Source organism: Gavialis gangeticus, unplaced genomic scaffold (genome assembly GCF_001723915.1).
Source record: "Gavialis gangeticus isolate Ggan-Ray unplaced genomic scaffold, GavGan_comp1, whole genome shotgun sequence".
NCBI lineage: Eukaryota > Metazoa > Chordata > Crocodylia > Gavialidae > Gavialis > Gavialis gangeticus.
The window spans coordinates 113,544,073-113,562,918 of NW_017729022.1; the positions used below are offsets into that span (position 1 = coordinate 113,544,073).

The 18,846-nt window shown below is 41.1% G+C and overlaps 1 protein-coding gene across 2 annotated transcripts in view; it reads left to right on the forward strand.

Moving 5' to 3' along the window:
- The window catches only part of VWF (von Willebrand factor), a 271,611-nt gene that overhangs the window by 207,863 nt on the left and 44,902 nt on the right, over positions 1 to 18,846 (forward strand). For both annotated transcript variants that reach the window (XM_019515998.1, XM_019515997.1), the window contains exons 38-43: positions 3,195 to 3,400; positions 9,707 to 9,809; positions 9,904 to 9,978; positions 10,478 to 10,582; positions 11,113 to 11,318; positions 13,226 to 13,375. In XM_019515998.1, the coding sequence (XP_019371543.1) occupies positions 3,195 to 3,400; positions 9,707 to 9,809; positions 9,904 to 9,978; positions 10,478 to 10,582; positions 11,113 to 11,318; positions 13,226 to 13,375 (845 nt within the window). The remainder of the gene's footprint in view (positions 1 to 3,194; positions 3,401 to 9,706; positions 9,810 to 9,903; positions 9,979 to 10,477; positions 10,583 to 11,112; positions 11,319 to 13,225; positions 13,376 to 18,846) is intronic.

The window sequence follows — 18,846 nt, forward strand, 5'->3', positions numbered from 1 at the left end:
ATTTAAACCAGTTTCTGATCACTTCAACCAGTTTATGTGTAATGTCAGTCCCTAGCCATATAGGCAGAGAAATTGCATTATAACTCCTGCATCTTATTTGTGTTACTAGCTTGAAGCGCAGCAGAAATTAAGTTTAACTTAGCCCATTCAAGGGTACATCTACACAGCACAGTGCAGTGCAGTAGGGAGATGCAACATATATAGAGATAGAGATATGTTAGCTTGGGTGTTGGAAGTCATCAAGATACTGTAGTTCAGAGCTCTATGCAGGGTAATTTACCCAGCAAAGGAGATAACAGACCTTTGAACTACCAAGGGGCTTGTGTAACATGTTCATCTTAATGCCACACAAACTTCATAGCACATGCTTTCCTTCCCAGGAAACTGAACCCTGATCTCAAAACAAGTCCATTTGTCTGGTCTGATTCATATGATCTACATGGAAAAAGGGGACCTGAGTGCATTGTGTCCTTCAGTTTTCCCTGGCCAATGTTAAAAATGTTTTGGTTTATTTTGGTGTGGTTGGACACATGGTCCCTGGAGCACATTACACACAGACTATTTTCTCCCTGAACAATTACTATTAACAATAGCTCAAGTAATTCAAAGCAAAACTGACCAGCTGCAGAATTTGTCACTGCTTAAATCTGCCAGTAAGAGCCTTCAAAATCTGCTGTGTATTACCACAGGTTTACAGGAAATTATACTGACTGTTCTTTTCCCTTCTTGGATGAGGAACTACTTCTTTAATGCAGCCAGCACAAGTTGAACCTATAGTATCAATGAATAAACTGTGTGGAACAATTATGACAGCATCAGAGAAACTCGGACTTGAATTAGATTTCACTTAAAACTGTGGAGGCTAATTTGGCAGAAGACTTAGTCCCAGGACTATTTGCTTTTGATCCATGCTGTTCACTTCAGTTAGAGTTTAAAATGATTTTTCCCCTCTCTTTCAATATAAAAATATTAAATGTGGGAGGTGCACAGATATAGAAATACCCAGCTAGTTGTGAGGCTCTTTCAAGTACTTATCTGGCAAGGGTGTGGAAGTGGGGGCATCATTGCTTTTTATGACATGCTTTTAAGCCCATTGGAAAATGGATCCACAGCAGAGCCTGGATTGATTGAAAATCTTGACATAGTCTAAACCTTTGCAGAAAGGGAGCCATGATGAGGCAGAGGCAGGTTTTGGGGATTCTTTGATTACTGCCAACATTCCTTGATTACTGAAGAGAAGTTTGGACTGATTTTCCTGTCTTTGATAGAAGTTATTTCATCGCAACACTGCTGACTTCTTTCTCATCACCCCTGTCACCTAGGCTTGAGCACACTTCCAGCAGATGCATTTTGTATAAGTTTCTTCAGCCTGCAGCTGCACCATCTCCCCTGCTCACTACATCTTCCCCAGACCAGTGGGGCAAATCCCCCACCCTCACCTCCTGCTCCCCAGACCAGGGAACCCTGTGGGGCTGCATGTACAGGCTTTACAAATGCTTCACAGGAGGAACTTCTTTCCTGCAGAGCACTTCAAAGCCAGTGTCTGCAGCTCCCTCCTCCAGTGTAGAGAAAACAGTGGGCAAAACTCCAGTTTCACAAAACAGCCAGTCCCTGGTTTGGGGAAGAGTCAGGAAGCATGGCCCTACTTCTCTCCTTCCCTTCCAGACTGGTCCAGGAGGGCGGGGAGCAGCCCTGACCAGTCCTACTGCTCCCCTCCCCTCCTGGACCAGACTAGTAGGGTAGTGTACAAGTGTGTATCATACAAGACTGCAGTCTGCTCCTCATGAAGCCCCTGGGACTGCAGCTTATGTGGTGTGTGGCCCTTGGCTGTCCAGAAGTTGGACAGGCTTGATCTAAACAAACCCAGAGTGACTATATGCTTTGGTTTGGCAGGGACAGAGAAGGGTAGTATGCCAAACGTACACCCTCTAAATATGGGACACGACAGTAGGTGGTACTCTACCTCTGCTGGGTTCTATGGGAATATTTTCATCCACTTCAGAGGCAGTTGGATTGTGCTGTTACTGAAACCATCACAGCTGCTAAGCACTGGCTTTTGCTATGCTGTTGTGTCTGAAATTGCTTTTGGGAATGAATGAGACTTCTGGGAATGATGTCATATTCCAGAAAGATTCAGTCATGGGGTTAAAAATAGCAGAGATTTTCAAAATATGCAACTTTACTTATTTTCATGAAGTGCCCTTTTGTGTTTCCAGAATCAATCTGAATAATCATAACACAATCATTTTCATTTACTATGCATAAAATATCCAATATCTCTTAAACCTTATAGCAACCTGAGTGGTAAGAAAGATAAGGATGTACAAGGAGCAGTTCTTTGTCCACGGAAATGCGGATAACTCTGGAGTGAAACAGAGAAGTTGCATAACAATGTAGAACTGAGAATTAAGAATACTTTAATGGAAATGACAGAGAAAATTTAAATGGGTAGGCAATAATAAGCAGCATTGGAATTTGTCCAGGACGTGAGGGTTAACAACTCGACACTTACAGTAAGAACCCCAGAATCTTTAAGTGATCAGGACATTAGTTTTATGTCTGATTTAAAAGATGGCTCCCTCAACAGCCTGAACCAGTCGGTATGATTTTTGTGAATGGAACATTGTTCTGAAATCCTCCTGGGGAAGTTCAGGTATAACTAAACTAGGACCAGAATCCAATTGACTTCAGTTTTGGGTTCAGATATATTGCCACTGGCTTTTCTTTGGATGTTTGGCAATACTGCCATTTACACTTCCTGTAACACCAGAGTTTTTCTTGCAGATCTCCCAGTCATACACTAATAATGCTGTTGATTTAACAAATCTAAAATATGAAAATCTTTTCTAACAGCAAATTGAAATATACAAGTCAATCTTAACTGGTGTAAATGGCTTACCTCCATTCTAGTTAGCTGGTTTATACTGATTCACACCAGCAAAAAAAAATATGACCCAATGATTTTGCATGAGATGTAAATCAGCATTGATGTAAGGCCCCAAAACCATTTGATATCAGAGGTTTTATATAGTCTGAAGATTTTATTTTGAAAAACGTTGCCTGCAATGGAAGAAAAATATCACAGCTATTCTCAGAGTCAATCATGTTTAAAAAAGCATTAGAAAATCTATCAGTGGAAAACCCAGCTTTGGGTTTTAGCTTGGTTCTAAAGCATTTCATTTTTCTCCCTATAGTGATGAACTGTCCCATGCGTATGATATATAATCACTGCCAGAGAAGCTGCATAAAGTACTGTGAGAATGGTACCAATGTCAGCGTCTGCAAGGATTATCCTACAGAAGGCTGCTTTTGTCCAGATGGACAGGTGACTTTCAACAGCAATTGTGTGGATGAGGAAGTCTGCACACAGTGCATCAGTGAAGATGGAGCACACCATCAGGTAGCTGTCTGATAACTGCTTAGCCTCTGAGCTCAATGAGTTTGTATTTTTTGCAAATGAAATGTGGTCGGATAAGTCTGCCCCTTTTTTCTTTCAGCCTGGGTCCTCATGGCTGGCTGGCTGACTGCCCCGGCAGCTCCCTGAGTGTGAAATTGCCTAGGCTCAACATAAAATTCACAGCTGGGGCTGTAGGGACCAGGAAATGCATGACAAATTGTTGGACAGGAGGGGGCAAGAAGGGAAGGGGGACCATGGCAGAAACTGCCATTTAATAAGAGTTCTGTGACTAGCTAGCAGGCTCTTATTGGTAAAAAAACATTTTAAACATAAAATTGCAATCCCTGGGGTCCTTGTGCTGTGACTATGTCTTAGTTGAGAGTATGGCACATTTCTGAAACTGCCTCACCAGTTAGTGATAAGACCCCCCAGAGCAACCCAGTGCTGTGTCAAACCAAACCAGGGAACATTTCCTTGATTAAATCCATTGCTTCCATCCTACCAAATAGCTAATTTCCCCAAGGAAGCACAGGACTTTTGGTAGCCTGAAAAGAAAAAGTCACTGGTACCACAAATGGCTTGGGAAGCAGTGATAGCTGTTGGTGCCTACTTATGGTGTGCTTTTTTTAGGTACATGTGAAATACCTAGCTTTGGCATATGCCCACCAGATTCCTTCGTAATTCCAGTAGTGGAGTTGACTTGTTTTCCCTATTTCTTTCTTTTTTTGCTAATGCCCCCCACTTAGTAGCTGAGCACCCTGTGATAGAGGGAGAGTCTGTGAAAGAGAAATTAATGTAGCAGTACTCCCGACTTGGCAAATAAGCCAGATCCCTTAGGTCTATAACTCTGTAGAAGGAGGTCTAATGCGGACAGACATGTGGTATTTTGACATGTCTGCTTCTGGTTTTGGATTAATCTTGAGGTCTGTATTTGGATCTTATGGTATTGACCAAACAATGCAACAGTCACGGTCTCCTACACAGTGGCTGCATCTATATAAGACGCTGACTGTGCAGTAGCCAGTGACTACACAGTAGCATCACCTGGCAGGAAGTGTGGTGCAACACTTCTGTGCAGTAGTCACAAGATACTGCACACTCAGCATCGCAAAACAGCCATTTGTACGTGTGAGTGCACAGTAACTCCAGTTACTGTGTAGTCATTTAGTTACTTGTACTTGTTTATAAAAGTACTAAATGCCCGTGCAGTAACCGCTGCGCAGTTGGCGTCTTGTGTGGATGTGGCCACTGTAGATGTTCTGTAAAGGACAGCAATCTGTGTGTGTGTTGGATGTTTAGGCAGATTTGCTATTTTTAGGTGAAAAAGTAGGTTTGTTGTGCATGCGCATATATACAGGTTAATATATATTAAACAGTGACCAACATTTCAGCAATAATGGAGGGAACAATTGATTAAAAAAAAAAAGGAGAGACAAGACCCATTATAGTTAAAACTTCTATAAAGATAATTTACCTTTTCAATTATTGTTTACATTAACTGACCTCATGACAATAACATACAGAGCAAACTTTAATTCCTCTCTGAGTGAATCAGAAATGATAAAATATATACATATTACACAGCTACAGTATACACAGGTATTACACAGCTACAGTGTCAATGAAAATTCATACTAAATGCAAATCTTCAGCAGAAATTCTAGTGATGTTAATAGGGATGTGTTTACTTCTATAAAGGGTCATGTTTAATCTTGAGGTGGTTTAATATTAGCATGAACATCTTGCTGGCAACAAGTGCTTCTTATGTTTATGCACTGGTGCCACCTGCTGGCATTTTGGAAGTATAGCTATACAAATAAGTAGTAATTGGTCATTACCATTTTTATGGTGTGGTAAGCACATATAAAGATTTTTTGTTAAGGAATTAATTTAAAATACCTACTATCCATATACAGTTTTGAAATTTTTAAAATTCTGACAATAACCAAGTGAAACAAGCTCAAAATCAATGCCAGATTTTTATGCTGTGTTGAGCACCTACAGTTCCCATTTAACTTGGTCAGTGTCATAGGTCCTGTTGAAAAATTGGCCAGAAGATTTTTGTTGCTGTTGTCTGTTTTTCTGTTTTAAATCTGGAGACTAAGTGACTACAGAAGTGACTGGTAGCAACAGGTTGCTTAACTAAATTGATCTTCCAGTAATGATAGAGCAGAATACATTTTGTTTCCATCTCTCTTAAGGTTTGGTAGGTATTGATAAAATTTAACTTTCACAGGAGGAAGGGCCTTGGTGCACATTAATTTTAGGTGGCTTCTGGAGTGCTTAACCCCTGGATTGTCCACACATTATCATTTTAAGCACACTTTAGGGGGCTTGAAGTCATATCATTCCAGGGCAGGTTTATCTCTGATCCATGTTACCCAGCTCATGTTCCATTAATGTGTGGCCACTTCCCACAGATGAGTTGCTCAAGTTGCAGTCCTCCAGCATCACAGGATGCAGTGTCCCCTTCCTCATCCTCCTGTTCTCTGTGGACAAACTTTCCACCCTCTGAACTCTACTGTCTGGGTGGGTAGGGATTCTAGCACCAAGTCAACTCCACCTCCCATCCCCCTGGGGTGTGACCTTCCCACCTCAGGGGTACAACCCCTACAAACAGCCTGCAGAGCACATACCAAGTAGCCAGGTCACAGGGCATGGATGGGTCTGGGAGTGGGGCTTCTTTCATGGGGCAGGGACATTAACTCCCCCAAAAATGCCTGCCTTAGCCACTCCCAGATCCCAGCCATCCCAGGAAGCACAACCAGCACCTCCCATGTTCCAAACCTTATCCTAATTTATTAGAACATGAAACCTTCTTTAATTTACTTCCTCTTTATTTCTATTTAAATTGTTCATTTTTATTTACTTTTTATTTTATCCTCCAGTGTCTGAATTGCTTCATTTCACTACCCATTCCCCAGCCCCATTTCCTTTCCACCTCCCATTTCATTACCCACCCCCATCCCATTAACTCTCCACCTCCCAGCTTAATGGTCCTACCCCCACAATCCATCTCTCCAACACCCCTACACCTAAAGTATGGATAAAATCCTGTCCTGGCTTACCAGCCCTCTAGCAGCAACTCATAGCTATAGCTCCTAGTCCAGGAAATCACAGAAAAGCAAATTGAGGACAGTCAGAGAAGATTTTCAGTCTTAAAGTGTTAATGCTCCAAACTTGAGCTAGCAAGAACACCGATCAACATTTGAGCAGCTCAAAGTGTAATGTGTAATAAGGCCTGAACAGTTGCTAGCAGAAATCTTTTGTGTATGATTTCTGAAAGCCAAGCACAATGTCTTTTGATCTCAAGGATTCCATTGCTTTCCAGAAGAGAAGTTTTGTTCAAGGGCAGATTAAGGTATAAAAACTCTAGGTCCATGCTATCAGAATTTCAGTCTTTATTTGATATAATCATTTCTAGGCCTGATGAAAAGCAAGTTGGCTAGGTACAGATAGTCAAAAAGCCTGAGGCTGAATTGAGTCAGTCTTTGCAGGTTAGTCTAAACTGCAGAGATTAAACTGAGAAGCAACTGGCCAGACATTCACTTTTGATTCAGGAAATGCAGCAACATGCCTGCAGTGGCTCAGGCCAGAAGCCAGGGGGCACTAGTGCATAGCTTTCTGGCATGTAGCCAGAATGGGCTGTGTGTTTACTTCCTCTTCCTGCTTCCCCCAAGGTCTTTGGGATTTGCAGTCCAGAATTACAGCAGCAGGATTCTGTAGGGTGGTCATTACTTCCTCTTCCTGCTTCCAGATGTCTCTGGGATTTGTAGTCTACAGTTGCAGCCAACAGTAAGTTTTTAGTAGGGCAAGGCAGCTCTGTACTTGGGGGAAGGGAAGTTTAACCCCCCACCCTGGTGGGGTTTGCCTGGAGGGGGGAGTCCCTGCCTTCTTCCCCACCCCCCAGCCCTTATCTGTTGTAACAGATGGCACAGCCCAGCCCAGGGCTGGAAAATATGCTGGGATTCTGGGGGACTGTGATTTAACTTGACCCAGGAAGAGGTCTGGGACAGAAGTTTCATAAACTGGTTTGACCCAAACCAGTTAAGTCTGATATTACATTGAACCAGGTTTATCTTAAACCAGTTTCAGCCATTTTGAAACTGGTTTGTGTACACTGAACATCTGTTCTGTTACAGGTTTAAACCTGTGATGATTGAAACTGGTTTATGTGTAACTTCTGTCCTTAACCCTTGAAAACAGGTTTTGAGTATAACTGCTGCAGTGATGGTTACCTGCATTTTCAGGGGCCCTGAAACCATTATTCTAAATGGTATGACCTATTGCATGCATTTTAGTGGGGTAGCAACTCTGAAACCTTCTAGTTGGGGAACCTCACCAACACCATCCCAGCAGAGGTCTCGGTGGACCATGGGCTCTCCTAACCCGTGCTCCAACCTCTGTGTGCTACCACACAGAAGGGTCTTTGCTCTGTTGATGGAGGGTTGAGTTCTCCCTGCTCTGGGATGATTTGAAGCCCACACAAAGGCAAAGTGCAGACATCCAGAAATGAAGGAGGCCTCTTTCTGTCCAAGGAGTGGGAGCGGAGGGTTCAGCTACCTGGCCACATAACAGATCTTGTGTAAATGACTCTTTACTACCTATCCAAGCCAATTATACCAAGACAGGAACAAAGCTACAGTAGGCCTATGTATGTGTCTGCCTAACACCTCAGGTTGCTTTAATCCAGCACTGATTTACAGAGAAGCTCATATTCAAGTGTTGAGGAAATGCCAGTCAGAACCCTGAGGATGAAAGTATTTGAGAGTGCAAAATTACATAATTTTCTGTTTTGTGTCTTGAACTGTTCAAATGCTTCTTGCTTTCCTGCCAGCAGATAGTGATAAGATGCAAGAAAAATCTTGGTTCATTTTTTTTTTTGTCCTACCTGAAACTTTTGATAATCATTCAATGGCCTGGCAGCATGCTTTGAGACATGTACACCCTGGAATAATGCTGTTTAACTTGCAACTAATTTATGCAAGTTTTTCTTCCTTTGAAAGGGTGTTCCTGCAGACTAATGACTGGCTAACCTTGCTTCCTTTATTTTATAGGTTGTTAAACATTTTGACTGGGTCTTGGTGTCCCTTCTCCCTCCTTTGTCTTCATTGTCCTGATCACACTGTTAACCTCCTTAATGTAAGAGTATCCAAAAGGTCTATTTGGCACTGGATGTTTGAGCTCCAATATCATTTTCAGTATGTATAGCATCCACAGGGCCAAGTGGTAGTAAAACTAGACATTGCATTCCTCCTTGTGTTGATATAATCCTGCTATGACTCATATTAACAAGTATCTGCCAAAGTTTTCTCTGAACAGTATTCATTAACCTACTGCAAAGGTTTTTAGTCAGAGTTTAATCTAATTGTACAATTTATCTTTGATTATCCAAGATGTCTTTCTATCACCTACCTGGTCACCTAAGTGTTACATGTACAGTTCTTTACAACTGGCAATATCAGTGAAATCAAGGACCAACAAACCTGCTTTCCAGTTTTTCACTCTTTCCAAGGGCAGCCAGCAATGATGGATAATCATGCACCTTGCTACCAATTTGTCTATATATTTACAACATATAAGGTGTTTGTCTAAGGAATTATAGCACTGGTTTTAGGATTGATTTAGTACTCATCCAGTCTCCAGTGCAGGGAGAATGCAGTTGCTAATGAGCATATTTGTAACTTTCTAACTTTTAAAATAGTCTTTTGTTTATTTTTAATCTACCGAAAAGCTTATAAACATTTGCAGTAAGCCACTGTATTTCTTATTCCTGGCACATCCGGTCATGGCATGTAGTTCCATCATTGCCCTGAGTGATAGGCAATAACTTGCAATTGCATTCATAAAGGACAGGTTTTTTGTGAGTCAAATGATAGCAATTCCTTGCCCCATAGATGAACTCTGGGTATGTCTACATGTTCATTAATGTGCCGTAATCAACACTACTATGCAGTAGTGCCAGCGCATGCTTTTTTGTGACACTAATGTGTAGTAGACCAATTCTACTGTGCATTAGCATATTAGCACAGTTTTTGCCCACCACACTAATGTCCAGTAGAATTAGTCTACTGTGCCTTTAGGGTCTTGTGTAGATGCACCCTCTTTGCATATCTAGTTAAATCTGAATATACCAGACACTGCAACTCTTAGGATTCTTCTAATTGTCACAGAAAGCAAAGCAATACCATATTTAAACTGTTGGTTTTCCAGAGCATCTTCGTTTTCTCTCCCATTTCCACCCAGGAGTTTGCATGTCAGAGATCAGAAGATTCTGTTTGTTTCTAACAGTCCTTTGTTTTTATGCAGCACATGGAAACATGGATTCCTACCAGTGAGCCTTGCAAGATCTGCATATGCCTTGATAACAGGAAGATAAACTGCACTGTACGACCTTGCCCTACTGCCCAATGTAAATTGCTTTTAAATCTAAATATGATTTTTTCCCACTTTGTCCTCCTCTGTTCTGACTGAAGTTTGGTTTTTTTTCTTCTCCCTCACCTTAGCTGTTGAATGTGGCCCCTGTGAAGTTCCTAGACTGCACCGGGATTTTGATCAGTGCTGCCCAGAGTACAAATGTGGTAGGTTTCTGGTCATCTGTGGACCCTTGTTACTTATGCTGCCTGACCTTCTTTACCAGATGCTTTTCAAATGTATATTTAGATCATGAATTAGGCTCTCTTTTTGGAGCACCTGAGGGGTTGAAATGTCCTGTGTGAGGAGGGGAAAAAAAACATTGAGAACAAGAAAATCCATGCATTTCTCAGGCTTTCCTCATGCTCACTCTTTGTGAACAGGACACGCTTAGAAAGGTTGCACTGTTTTTTCCTTAAATTACTAAGTTGTGTCTAATTTTGCATGTGAAATATGTAGTTAGAGCTTTAATGCACTTAACCCAAATAAAAATTGTACTCTCCTGCACCCCCCACAAACATTTTAGAAACAAATTGCAACTTGCTGATCAATGCACTAATTTCTTCTGTATTATTGTGGTTTCATTGACATGTGGAAATCTTCAATTAAGTGTCTTTTTGATGACTCAGTAGCTGGGCCTTAATTGATACATGGCCTCCATTTCAGTTTGTGACTTAGCGAGCTGTGATCTGCCTCCTGTCCCCGATTGTAAGGATGAACTTCAGCCTGTCCTGACAAACCCTGGCGAATGCAGACCAAATTACACTTGTGGTAAAGTAACTTTCAAATGCTGAGCAATGTTAGTAATGGGGTTGGAGTGTTGTTGTGTCAGTGATGTTGTAGGGAATGAGAGAAGCAAGGTTTTTTTGCTAATATCTTTTATTAGACCAATTGTATAGTTGGGTGATATGTTAGACAGGAGTTTGAATACAGAGTGCCCTTCTTCAGGTCAGCAAATCTGAAATACACACATGCACACAGTATGTACATATTTGTTTTTTTAACTGTGGTGAAAGAGAAATGTTAAGGATTGCATGTGTTATAGTTAAAATGATGTATAAATACTTCAAACTACATAATAAATGAGGAAAGACATTTTTGGAGGAATAAGAATTTTAGTCTTACATCTGATCCTAATTCGACTAGAGGATGTTTATGGTTGCCTGATTACTCATTGAAGTCGATCACTTGTGGGATCCCTCTGCAGTAACAAGTACTTCCTAGTTTGTAGGAGAAATTGTATTCCTATTTCCTGTTGTTATATTCTGAAATGTTCTGTGCTTATTATGCTACTTTGTTAGCCTGCAAGAAAGAGATGTGCAGGCTGAAGCACATTCCACTGTGCCCACCACACCGGGAGCTGACCGTTAGGAAGACTCAGTGCTGTGATGAATATGAATGCACGTGCAGCTGCACCAACTTGACAGTGAACTGCCCATCAGGATATTTATCTATGTCTGTCACCAATGACTGTGGCTGTGTAACTACCAACTGCATTCCAGACAGGGTAAGGAGAGTGAACTGTAATTCTTACAGATGAAAATATCTCATTTGCAAGGTGTGCCTGCTCAAGTAGAGGTTGTATACAAAATTAGCTACATGTATACAAGCTAATGCAAAGTCACGAGCAGCAATAGCAGCAAATTACATTTAGGCTTATTTAAATATAAGTTTGTGTAAGAGAAGTGAACAGTTGCCCCTTGCTATTCTTGTTACATTATGAATGGTTCTTTCATTGCTAATAGAACTAACCTGTTTACAGTGACAGTAAGGTATTCGGCTCTGAGATGCACAGATTGTAAGGCTGGAAGGGACCTTGGAAGATCATCGGGTCCAGCCCCCTGCACCAAGCAGGAAAGATAACTGGGGGTCAGGTGACCCCAAGTCAAGGTGACTGTCTAGTCTCCTCTTGAAGATTTCCAGGGTAGGTGATTGCACCACCTCTGGAGGGAGCTTGTTCCACAGTCTGGACACCCTGACTCTGAAGAAGTTTCTCTTAACATTGAGCCTGAATCAATCTTCTAGGAGTTTGTGGCCATTACTCCTGGCTTTCCCCTTGGGTGCCCTGGTGAACAGTTGCTCACCGAGCCCTTGATATATTCCTCTAGTGTAGTATTAAGCAAAGATCATTTGGGCATCACAAATTTTAGGTCATTAATGAAGCTTTTTTTTTTTTTTTAACTTTTGTCAAAGTGAACTTCTTTAGTTTATGTTTAGGTGTGAGCTTCTAGGATTCCATTTTGTTTCTTATTTTTTCATCCTTCAGAAGGCCCTTCCATCCCTTTTTACAGCTTATCTACATATAGCCACCTACTTCCAGTTATAAACTGAAATGCTTGGGCACTTACACACATGCAGGGAGGTGCGCTGTAAATCCAGCATGTCAGAGCAGACTTGATTAATCAAGTCTGCTGGAACATGGACATTAACGTGCTCCAGCAGCCTCCTGTGTCACATGTATCAGCATCCCTGCACTGAAAAATAGTGGCAGGGCACTTTGAACTGAAGCCTGTTGAACAAGCTTTAGTTTATAGTGCCCCACCACCATTTTTTCAGTATGGGGATACTGATAAACATAATGCTTTGGTGCTTTTAATTAGCATGACTCACTAATTAAAGCACCCCCCCCCCCGAGCACATCTATACATGCCCCTTGTGACTACTACCTTGGGCTAATGTTCTCAGTGAAGTAGCTTTATTGTGCAGAGCCTCAGGTTAGGTATGATGTTTCTGGTCACTGTATTTCACTGTATGTGTTATGATTTAATTTTGGGAGGATGAAGTCACCCCTAAAGAGTCATTCATACTAATAATGTAAAATTGGGGCTGAATTTGGCCTACATGTTGTGTATACTTCTGCCTATACAGTGAGATGTCAGATGCAATGTGACCTATTGGACAGTGCCGGGTTGCAACCTGAGACCTGGGTTCTGTTCCCTTGTCTCCCATTAGCCCGTTGGGGGATTTCAGGCAAGTCTTTGCACTCCTCTGTCTCTCAGTTTTCATTTCTCTAAAATGGAGATGAAGATGTTGTTCTCGTTTATAAAGTGCTTTAATATCTACTAATTGAAAATTGCTCTTGAAGGGAGAGACCTCATTTATTACGTGTGAACATTGGTCCACTATGTACATTCAGTTAAATGGAGTCAACTCATAGGTGCTGCCATTGAATGCAAATCAAATAACTGTGTTTACTCTTGGACCTTTGGGTTTCAGCAGATCTTTTATTTTTACAACAAATTAGCCACAGATTTAAGATTTGAGGCATTTCTGCTGATTCCAACATAGCCTTAAAGATAAATGACAGTCTGGTGAGCTTCATAAGATACTTGTAGACATAAAGATCCATTTGAAGTCAATGATGTGCCCTTAGACAAATTAATTCATTTGTTTGTTCATTCATTTACTCAATAGGTTTGTGTGCATCATGGTATTGTCTACCCCATTGGTAAATCATGGGATGAAGATTGCACAGAATGCCTCTGCACGAATATGGAAGATGCTGTCACAGGGCTTCGAATTGTGGAATGTCATGAGAAACCCTGTAACAAGATATGTCATCAGGTGAGAAACACTTAAAGTAGTGCATTAGGACAAGTCCTCAGGTGATAGGAGAGCCTTGAAGGGGATTCTGGAGATGTTGCATTCATAGTAGTAAAATACAGAAAGAAGTAGTGGTTTTGCATAATAATGCGTTATCTTGAGACCCAATCCTGAGACGGGCTGAGCGTCTCCTTTTCCCAAAGCATCTCCTTTTCTTTGTGAGTCACAGCAGTTCAGTCCTTCTTAAGATTAATGATTTAGGACCTGATTAAGCTGCCATTGAAATCAGTGGTAAAATTTCAGTGGGAGTGGGAGTAGGACTGAACTCTAAATTATCTGCTGTTCACAGCAGACATATGTGATACTATATGTTGAATTTCATATGTCTTTGTTGGAGCACCTCTTACTGCAGTGAAACATTGGATATCCTTACAGCCCAATTGTTATCGGAGCAGTTGTGATGTCAGTTTGTGATCTGATTCTCTTTAGTTATGTTTTTCAAATGTTGTTAATCAGGTGCATGCTACACTAGCCCAGAAGATAACTGAACAATTTGCTGCACAGGGAGATTTCCTAAGTAAGGGCCTGCAATTGTTGTTGAATAACAACTGTACGCTGGGTTGCATGATGGATAGTAGGTGACTGCCTGCCAGGAGCAAAGGAGTGAGATGAATCTCTTTGCTGAATGCTCTTTGAGTTGTAATAGCTGGCACAGCTGGAACCCTTTTGTGGGTTCCAGTGAATTCACAGCTGGTGGAGATTTACTGTGTTGGCTGCTCCAAGGTAACTGTCCTTATGTCCATGCTTCCCCTGTGGTAAGTAAAAGCTGAACCACAGCAATTTGGCCTGTAATGAAAGAGGGGCAAGCTGTCACGGTTCAACCTTCACTTAATGCACATGGATAGTTACTACAGAGCAGGAGCAAAGGTATACCCTGGGGTATTGTTCATATTCTTTGACTGCTTGGAAAATCTCAGTGCACCCTGAGCATTCCATTGCTTGTCCAAAGCCAAGCAGTATTTACCATTGCATTCAGGACATCAAGGCTGGGTGGCCCATTTCTGTATATAGCTATGTAGATACAGGGAATGCACACATTCTTGGAGCGTAGTCATGATGCTAAATTACCTTTACCTTTCACTGCTTCACCTGTGCTCTTTTCTCTTATTCTTTCCAAACTTCTGAGAAGTTTTCAAATAGATTCCACTTTAAATACACACTGGGCACATCCATCTGTGCCCCTACAGCATCATTGTTACCGCACTGTCATTTATAGTTCTTCTTTTTGGAAGTACTAAATGATGGCACAGTAGTAGCCTGAACTGTGCTCTATGTGTGGCGCAGCTATTTTTAGCTGCCATGTCACTGTAGCAATGCACTGTCCTGAGGGAGCACATCATTACGGCGATAGAGGTGCATCATCATGGTTTGTGTCCACGGACACTACATCGCCAAAGTGTGTTGCGATGGCAACATACTATCATGTGTAGATATGCCCACTGCCACAGACTTGTTTCCTTTCCTCAAATACCGAATTCCTCACAAATTACCTTGGCACATAGTACTCCTCAATGGTGGCACATCACTCTGTAATCGCTAAAAGCTTTTAAAATGTTTTCAGAATGATCTGGGAGGGAAACTGGCAGCTCTTCTTGTGAGTCTTCCATTCCTTGTGCCTCACTTAATAGATGTCCGAAGGGGCATGACTTGCACTCTTCCTGTCTGACACTCCATGGTGAAAGACCAGAGCTCTTCTAGACTTATTGCTGATTCATCATGTTTTGGGGTCAAAGATTGGCTGAGTTGCATCACCCTAGCTGAAGTCTTTTTCCCTTTTGAGCTGATGACAAATGTTTTTCAGCTCAGATGCAGTATCCGTGAAAGTTGTACCAATGGTAGGAGCCTGCTTAAGCCATGGACCCACGGAAGATTTGTTGCTGAAGAATGTATTGGAATACCACTCCCTCTCATTATATGTATATATAAAGATTAATAGACTCTGAAGTCAAAAGAAGTTGTGCTTATGAGGCCTAATAGCCATCCAAAATACAGACTGTTCAGACTACTTTGAATTAATTTCTCCTTCATGTCCAGTAGTCGTGCTTGAACTCGAGCATGAATTTTAGAATAGCATCTGATTGGAATGCCTTGCCCGGTGTCCCAGACTTTGTTTTTCTTCTTTTCTCACTCCTTTCAACTATCTAGGAAGGTGCTTTTGAGAGAGAAAATGGGTTACTGGTGTAATGGCTGAACTTGCCACTAGGAGGAGTAAAGTCTACACTTTAGCATTCACCTGGAGGTTGTTCAATCCTCTTTCGCTGCAGATATGTCAAAATTACTGTCTAGGGCATCATTGTAATACAGTGGGCTAGACTTACAAAGCATTATGCAAACCCTAATTAATTAATGAAAAGGGAACCCTTGCTTTGTTGCTTGCTTCCTGTGTGCATCCTGGAAGTCAGGGATCTGCAAAAGTGAAATAAACGCATTTGGTTTAAAGGCGCTGTGATTATGAGAAGAATTATGCGTAATTTTCTGCAATATACATCTTAATCATACCCATTTAGCTAAGTGTGGGTAAATTGATTATGAAAGATTTTCAGGCCTCTTGCAAACCCTGTTAAATTATAACACAGAAGCACTTGTACCATTTGTGCTGAGGCATGATGAATGATGATTGTAATGGATGCTGACCATGAAATTGAGGACTTTAATCCCCAATATATCAGACTGACATTTCTGCTTTGAAGTAGCAAAAGTTTGCTTTCTTCCATATGTTAAGTGTGGTAATAAAAGGCTTAATGTTTATATGCCACAAAAATCAAAGAAAAGATATTTTAATAAAGGAAGACTGTTGCTAGAGTTCTTGGTGTGAAAAAAAATCTATTTAATAACGATATAAATTATTTGGTGGAAGATTATTACATTTGCTTTGTTTGTTTTTGGGGCTTTGGTTCATTGCAGAACAAGGGACAGAAACCTCAGTGCTTTGGAGACTTGTCAACTGAGAGCCTTATATTGACTAAGATGCTGGCCCTGAATATTTCACCTTTCTTCCAGTGAATCCTGCTGGATTCCTGTCTCACTCTTTGGTTGTCTCTTTTTGGTCTCTGGATGTATGTCTCTTCACTCCAGGTCTCTCTTATCTGCAGAGCAGCCACTGACAGGATATCAGGATGGTACTTACTGACATCTTTTTAAGTACAGTCCCAATTTGAAGGGGGGACCTCTACTTTATTCCACCTTTTTGCCAGAGAGGGAAATGATAGTCTCCTTGCTGTTTGGATGGATTCATTACCCTTCAAAGGGCAGCCCTTCAATAAACTGATATAAGCAAGAAGTCAAAATGGACAATCCTCTGTCACTCCTGAAGAGTACAGGATTATGTGGCATACCAGTCTGCCAGGATTACCTGGCATTCTAGTATTTTGTTTATTGCAAGCCCAGGACCAGTTCAACAGAAGGGACATTTTTTCTAGGCCATGATTTTAATCTGTACTATGTCACCTTCCCTTCTCTAGCTCAGGATTTTATTTTATCATTGCAGGCTGCAAGAGTGTAGGTGTAACCAAAAACCTGTAATTTTTTTCCCCACAGTTGCATCTTAATGTCAGCTGTGTGCACATTCTCCAAGGTGAAGGGTGATGTATGTTGCATTATTCCTTACTTCTCAGGGCAATCAGATTTTTTACTCCTGTAGACTGAGCTTCATGTCAATGTGATAGACCTCTAAAATTTACCACGGGCGCCTTCTGATTTTTGAAATTTAAATTCCATATGTGTTAAAAGAATATGGTGGAGCAATAATAAAGGAAGAGGAGTCCAAAAGGCAAGAGAATAGACAGGAATAAATGCTCTAAGTGGATGCTTACTCCCTTAGATTAGCTTTTATAGCCCTATGTTCCTCCTTTGTTTTCTCTCTCCTAGCCACCTTGCCTTTCTCAGTAGTGCCCCCCTTTTTCCTTCCCCCTTCCTTACCCTTTGTATTGTAATCACAGCTTTCTATTTAGCAGCTCTGCACAGCATCTGATGAAGTAAGTTCTGTACTTGCGAAAGCTTATGTTATACAGCTCTGATTTAATTAGCCTATAAAGATGCAAATCTACACTGCTTTCTGCCTGACTTCAGACTAACATGACTATACACTGCAAGTAGTCTCTGAATTCTCTAAATCAGAGATGGAAGAGTCCAGTTATCTACTACAATGTATCCAGGTATTCATGCTGCCTTCAAAACCATCATATCTAAGAGCTATTAGAACCTTTGGTCATATGTATACATTTTTAACACAGCCTTGTATAATAATGCCTTTCAAATCATTTTCTTTTGTACTTGTTGAATTTTGATCCCTTAATGGAAATTTTTCTACTGGTGAAATGTTATTTGTACTGTAGAGTAGGGCTGTGCAAAACAGCACTGTTCTGCTTCGACTTCCGTTTCGGTGGAACAGTGTTCCGTTTTGAGTTTTGTTTAATTTTGAAAGCGCTGTTCTGTTTCGTTTAGTTGAAACTGTTTTGCTGTTTCAATGCTGTTTCGATGTTTCAATGATAGGCTATTCTGCACCCAGCACCGGGAAGATCAGTGCTGACGCTGGCCCTGCTGGCAGCACCAGCCTCCTGTCATCTGGCAGGCAGATCGGGGGCTTACCTGCACCCCAGAGAGGGCTGTGGGGGCTGTGCTGGACTGATTCTGGGGGTGTGAGTCCCCAATCTGCCTGCTGGATGACTGGGCAAAATTTCGCACTGCCCTACTGTAGAGGAGACCTGGCTATAGTGAGAAGGATCAATGCAACACCTGATTCAGTCCCACAATCTCCACTTCAAGTCCTGTGACATGCAAAATTGTATTTGTGAACATTTTGGGGAATTTGGAATCACATTTAGATGCTGATATTTTGGCAACTTTTTATTAGTGTTTTACAGAGTTGTGTTTGTGTGAATGGGCTTTGGGAAGTGGATTTTAGAGCCCACCCTGTAACCAAACTCCTCTTAATCTAGAAACCAAATTAATTCTTAGTAGAAGCATCTTATTTTGGTTTTAATTATATAGTTGAAAGTATAATAAAACAACCCTCCCAGAACCTAAATGCTTCTGCAATGCATTTAACTGCCGTAAGTGACATTCAGCAACAAATTCAGCAGTGAAACTTCATCTAAATAATATAAGTTAAGCTACTATACTCAGTTTTCCACTGTGATGTATAAAGTCAAATGTCTGTGTCTGTGAAATACCAGTGACTTCAGATGTTTGGCGTCACATTGAAGGTTCATACCATAAAAGGTTAATGTTACATGGCTAATTGCAGAAGTCTAACGTGTGAATAATCTAGTAAACCTGCTGTTTGCAAACTATTTGTATAATTTATAGGCTACAGTTTGTTTCTATTATCTCCCTATCAGAATGTTTGAGGGTTTTAGGTTGTTGAAAATGTTTTTTGTTGAAACATTTGTATGTTAGGAATGTTAGGAAATGCCAAAAAAAAAAAAAAAAAA